This window comes from Babylonia areolata, chromosome 18 (assembly GCF_041734735.1).
Source record: "Babylonia areolata isolate BAREFJ2019XMU chromosome 18, ASM4173473v1, whole genome shotgun sequence".
Lineage (NCBI taxonomy): Eukaryota > Metazoa > Mollusca > Gastropoda > Neogastropoda > Buccinidae > Babylonia > Babylonia areolata.
In genome coordinates, this window is record NC_134893.1 from 26,319,601 (window position 1) to 26,326,364 (window position 6,764).

The window sequence follows — 6,764 nt, forward strand, 5'->3', positions numbered from 1 at the left end:
TCAGCTGAGAAAAAATTTCAAAGGTTTGAATGAAACAAGACGTGGCCAATAAAACCAAGAGTTGCCGATCGTGCTCGGACAGAACGATACTAACTCTTCAATTAAGGTCAGGTAAAGGGTACTAAATCCTGGAGACACTTGTTACAAGTGACATGAATAGGTCCCTACACTTATTAGATTACGACAACACAACAAATATAAATATACTACCAATGATGAAATATTTATTCAGGTACACTCTACTTTGTAATACTTTTAGAACACTATGCGTTTCAAAATATATAAATGAAACAGATTTTTTTAGATAATAAAACTGAAGGCATTCGACTTCATAGACATTCAGGAGGAAAGGTACATTACTATGTCGTGGAATCACAGTAACCAAAGTCAACAGTTAAAAAGATCAATGGTCAACATATGGCACCGGGCTTAATTAATCGGCAATTTGAACTTACTCAGCTTTAGTTCATTTGTATTTCATTCTAATGGTTGCACATGTCGAACAGTTGATTTCTGTACCTATGTATCGACAACAACAAAAAAGAAGAAAAAAGTTTTTGAGTCTTAAGTTTCGAATCTCCAGTTCTCGTTTGAAATGACAGTGTATTGGAGATTTGCATCCACCATAAGGACTACTGCAACTTAACGACTATGTTACTCGTCTAACCTTCTACAAATACCTCACAACCGGCAGACACTAGTGTGCTTTGGAACGCTAAGGACATGGCAGACGGTTTAAAACACGCAGTGCATGGGACTGGCTCCTTAACGCTAGGGACATGGCATACGGTTCAAGACATGAATGTTCAAGACATGCTGGAGGCTTAGGGCATGCTGATGCCGAAGAAGGCGGTGAGGAGCATGAAGACAGAGGCAGCGGCCAGCGGGCGGGGAGAGAAGGAGGAGGAGGAGGAGGGGGGTAGGGGGCCCAGGAGCAGCTCCGTGTTGCAGTGCTGGCTGTTGCAGCAGTTGAAGACCACGTCCCCGTTGACGGGGCACACGGTTTCCGTGTACTCACAGTCCTCCTTGACGCACTCGGCCACGATCGTGTGCAGGCCGTCCTTGGTGGCTCGGGTCACCTGGGGAAGTTGTGTGCACGGCATTGAGTGCATCGCTTTAGTACTGCTACTTCTGCTGCTGCTGTTACTGCCACTGCTGCTGCTACTACTACTACTGCTACTGAGTTGCTGCTGCTGCTGCTACTACTACTGAGCTGCTGCTGCTGCTACTGCTGCTACTACTAGTACTACTACTGAGCTGCTGCTACTGCTCCTGTTGCCGCTGCTACTGCTATTACTATCAATTATTGTAATGATGATGAAAATAATGATGTTAATGGTAACAAGAACAACAGCAGCAATAACGAGAAGAAGAACAACAAAAACAATAATGATGATGATGATGATGATGATAATGATGATGATGATGATGATGATAATAATAATAATAATAATAATAATTGGCAGGCAATAGAATATGATAGGTCTCGTCTGTTCTCTTTGCATGATTGACGTTTCTGATATAGGTCCTAACGACGCCTCTCCTCAAATTTTAACTCCTTTGTATACAGCAAGTGACACAAGAGTAACAAAATACAATACAATACAATACAATACAACTCCCCCACCCCCCCCCCCTCCAGCTCCCGTGTCGCGTCTAAGGGATGTTGTGCATAATTATTTTACCCAGGATTCGCTCAAGTCGGCCTCCATCGCACACAAACAGCAGACGTAGGTATAATTAATAATCGGTACGAAAGGACGAATTAGCTTTTGGATTCGAACCTAGCCTCTGAACAATTTGTCTGCTTACCTCAGCAGCTGGTTGGGTCGACGGGTAGAAAATACCGAGTGGCAGAGACCGGGTGCCGAGTCCGGGTGCCACACTCTGGCCAGTGAAGAGGCAAGGGACAAACTTGAAAGAGACTTGGGGTGGGGTGGGGGGTTGGGGGGGGCCTTTCCAGTTCCAGATGATGCGGAACTATTCCTCAACACTCTTCTTCTCATTGAAGAGAGGCCACAGGATCGGAGGGATACAGGGGATCTTTCGGGAGTACGTGGATAAACAGGAAACCCCAATCCGCCCTACAGAGCGTAGAAGCTCGAGGCGACCAGACGCCGGTAAGTTCTAGAAGCGAATGGTTTTGTTGTCTGTATGTTAGGTGAAGTTTTACCTCCTATAACTAAGTGAGGAATCTTCAAGCGCGAGCCTGTACAAGGAGTATGTAAACCACGTGCAAGAGCTAAAATGACAGAGAGAATAACACAGACTGAAGGGGAATAGGAGCACAGGGGGAGAAAAAACAAAATGAGAAAACAACAACTAAGGTGAGATATGTACATGTGTGATCACGTTCGTCACGGCTGAGTGACAATGGTGTACAGGAAGGGCCTTATGCGCTAAATCCGTGACACCCTCCCACACACGCACGGCCAAACAGACAGACACCACTGACCTTGCAATACTGACCACCCCCGCAGCAAGAAGGCACATTGACCAGGTTGCTCATGATGGACTTCGTCAGGCAATCCATAGACGGGGAGACGCAGGAAAAGTTGTAGCATTGGTACTGCAACACACACACACACACACACACACACACACACACACACACACACACACACACACACACATATGCAGATAAAAAAACAACAACAACAGAAAACCCCAACAACTACTAACAAAGCAAAGCAAATACCAACACCACGACAACAACAACAACAACTAAAGACTAAACATACATGAATGAACAGACAAGAAGGTAACTAGATTTTTTTTAATGACAAAAAAAAGAAGAGAAAAAAGAAAAGAAGACGAACGAAACGCATAAACGAACATAAGTGATTTGATGACTTAATAAACATACAAATATATAATATATAAAGGTGGAAAATCAAAAGAGAAATGAACTGATAGATAAACAGATGAACTGAAAGTATATATATATATATATATATATATATATATATATATATATATATATATATGTGTGTGTGTGTGTGTGTGTGTGTGTGTGTGTGTGTGTGTGTGTGTGTGTGTGTGTGTGTAGCCTTAAAACATGAGCAAATGAATACATGCATTAAGAAAAAAAAAGCGTAAGTATACTAATATAACATAAAAATAGGTGAGCTGATACAGAAAAAGGGAAAAGGAATAAAGAAAGAAATAAAGAAAGGAAGAAAGAAAGACAGAAAGAAAGAAAGAACCAATCTGAGGGTCCCGGGTTCGACTCTCGGTAACGGCGCCTGGTGGGTAAAGGGTAGAAATTTTTCCGATCTCCCAGGTCAACATAATTATGTGTAGACCTACTAGTGCCTGAACCCCCTTCGTGTGTATACGCAAGCAGAACATAAAAAATACGCACGTTAAAGATCCTGCAATCCATGCCAGCGTTCGGTGGGTTGTGTAATCAAGAACATACCCAGCATGCACACCCCGGAAAACGGAGTATGGCTGCCTACATGGCGGGGTAAAAACGGCCATACACGTAAAAGCCCACTCGTGTACATACGAGTGAACGTGGGAGTTGCAGTCCACGAAGGGAGAAGAAGAAAGAAAGAACAGTCAGGTCCCATACCCTTGGTGCCATTGTTGTTTCAGCGACGGTGGTGTCAGGAGTACTGCTTGCGAAAACACCTGAAAACACATACATGTACACACACACACACACACACACACACACACACACACACACACACACACACACACACACACATACACACACACACACACACACACACACACACACACACACACACACACACACACAGAGGTGTATATATAATAATGATAATTAGAAGAAGAAGAAAAAAGAAGAAGAAAAATACAATATTGATAATTATACTAATAAAAATGATAATGATGAACACAATGATAATAGTAATAATAATAATGTATGCATATATATGTATGTATGGGTCAATTCGTACCACGTCTATGCAGCCTTACACTTACACACAACAGACTCACTGCTACAGAAGATAAGAAAGCATTGCTTGCTTACTGTTTCCGCGACTTACACATTATGCATGCATTTACATTATACAAATGTCATAACATGAGACAGTATGTGAAATGGAACCAAAGTATGATGCCCTGTTTTAAATCTAATACCAATGTGGAGACATACATCAACATGTATTCAAATCTTATTATCTTAGCAGTTTCTATGCAAATCGATTTGCTCAGAAACCATCTTAAGTCTGTTCATAATGAACATTTCAAGATGTTTTCCACTCACCGCCAAAGTTGAGAAGTACCACCATACCTAGTAAGAACAGAGAAAAGAGACAATAATGCACAATCATTGACATTATTTGTCATTCTGTCTATGCATGTACACACACGTTCACATAGGCTTAAACACAGACACACAATCGAAAATTCACCTTCACACACACGCGCGCGCGCGAGTACACACACACACACACACACACACACACACACACACACACACACACACACACACACACACACACACATTGGCATCCACACAGAGGCATGAAAAACGCACGCACCCGCGTTCACCCTCACACTTTCACAAGCACAGCGCGTGCACACATGCACGCGTGCACTCAAGAGCGCACAAAAATACAATGAGAGAAAAAGACAAATAGACAGAGACACAGAAAGAGAGACAAAGAAAGAGAGAGACAGAGAGACAGATGAGACAGAGAGATATATTATTCAGAGATGACACACTGGCGCAATTTTGACCCGTGTCATAACTTTGTTCAGCTCCTTGTGCCAGTTGCATTGCTTGATTCTAACTTTTTGACAGTTACACGTGACTAAATGCCTACGTTAACCGAACTAAGCCATTGGTCAGTTCCATACTACACACAGTTAGTAGCGGGTTACGACCATACCAGGCTCTTCCGTCCGAGCAATGCAGCTGGCTCCTTGTCCCTTGCCACAAGTGTCTTGACAAGAGGCCATAATATTCTTCGGTTTTCAGACACACCGCCTTGAACAGCGCTGTGGCGAACGCAGTTAATATGACTTGCGGTTTCAAATACAGGATAAGCTCACGTTCAACTCCGCCAAACCAGTAAAGTATCATTTATCTATCTTTACAACATCGGTAAAAAACATGACTTGCGGTTTCAAATACAGGTTAAGGCCACGTTCAACTCGGCCAAACGAATAAAGTATCATTAATTTTATTTATCTTCGAAACATCGGTTAGAAGTATGTGTTCGTTAGTTAGCATAAACACTAACGTTTTGAATTAAGCAAGATTTGGGTTTTTTCTTCTTTTTTGAGGGGGGTGGAGTAGGGAGGGTGTGTGTGTGGGGGGGGGGGGGGGGGGCGGGTTGGTTGGTCGTAGATGGCTGGTTGTGGTGAAGAAATCCAAAGAGTGAGGTGGAGAGAGAGAGAGAGAGGGGGGGGGGGGAGGGGAGAGACAGACAGACAGACATACAGACAGGCAGAGACAGATAGACAGAGACAGACAGGCAGACAGACAGACAGACAGACAGAGACAGAGACAGATAGGCAGACGGAGAGACAGACGGAAGGGTGAGAGAGAGAGGGTCAAAAAAAAAAAAAAAAAAAAAAGAAGAAAGAAACAGAAACCGAGAGAGAGACAGATAACGGGTGGGAACAGACACACAGATAGAGACAGAACAAAAAGAAGAGAGAGAGAAGAAGACAGAAAGACAGAGACAAAGAGAAAAGTACAGAGGCACAGAGGCTCAGACTTACCAAGCAAAGTAATCATTCCTTTCATCGTGTCCATGTTGTTCTGTAAGACAGACAGACAGACAGACACACACACACACACACACACACACACACACACACACACACACACACACACACACACAGATATATATAGAGTAGAAGATAAAATAATAGCCACTCTAGGCTAAAATTCGTGGTCAATTAATATGCCCCAAATCGCGCTCACTTCAAATGCTAAATTTTTCTTTAATAACAGTCACTATTTGCCAAAATTATGTCACTACAATTATACCAAACTCATGGTCACAATTAGCTAAAAATTGTGGTCACTATAGGCCAATATCATAACAATTACAGTCCAAAATAAGCAGAGTTATAGTCGTTAAAAGCCAGAAACACAATGACTGTAAGTTAACAAGTTTTCATAGATGCCAAAGCCGTTGTCAATTATCCCATTGTGTGTTTGTGTGTACGACAGAGAGAGAGAGAGACAGAGATGTAGACAAACAGACAGATAGAGACAGAGACAGAGAGCGTACTGTGTTGTTGACGAAAGCGAAAAGCGAGATCTATAATAACATTATTATTATAATTATTAGGTACAATTATTGTTTGTTCCCAGCACGGTACAGCAAGGGAAAATAAAGATGCAAACACAATGCATACGTACTTTTTCTTGCCTTGTTTCCTCACCACAGGGACTGATCTATACGTGAGATGCGACGGTCAGGTAGAGATGTTTCAAACTCGGATCGATTTGGTCTATATATCGGCTGAGCGTTTATGACGCTGCGTTCTTACTTTCAATTGGAAGCCTGCCTGCCTTGCGGTTGGTCCTGAAGATACTTGCAATGTCACTCTCCTTTATGGCCGAATTAAGCTTGTCATACAATGACATTGGTACATTTATTTTGGTTTTTAATTAGCTCCATAAACTTTGTTGGCTGAAGTGTATTCGTGTAAAGAAGCAGGACAGTCACACGTTGCACACACAAACGTCCTCACGCACGCACACACACACACACACACACACACACACACACACACACACACACACACACACACACACACACACACAC

The 6,764-nt window shown here is 42.6% G+C and overlaps 1 protein-coding gene across 1 annotated transcript in view; it reads right to left on the reverse strand.

Moving 5' to 3' along the window:
- LOC143291913 (uncharacterized) overlaps positions 1-6,451 on the reverse strand; it is a 7,216-nt gene extending 765 nt beyond the window's left edge. The window contains exons 1-6 of the mRNA XM_076602054.1: positions 6,356-6,451; positions 5,707-5,746; positions 4,241-4,267; positions 3,578-3,636; positions 2,456-2,569; positions 1-1,079 (exon numbers count right to left, since the gene is read on the reverse strand). The exon at positions 1-1,079 is cut by the window's left edge and continues 765 nt beyond it. Coding sequence (XP_076458169.1) covers positions 825-1,079; positions 2,456-2,569; positions 3,578-3,636; positions 4,241-4,267; positions 5,707-5,740 — 489 coding nt within the window. The 5' untranslated portion in view covers positions 5,741-5,746; positions 6,356-6,451 and the 3' untranslated portion in view covers positions 1-824. The remainder of the gene's footprint in view (positions 1,080-2,455; positions 2,570-3,577; positions 3,637-4,240; positions 4,268-5,706; positions 5,747-6,355) is intronic.
- Positions 6,452-6,764: the final 313 nt, after the last annotated feature.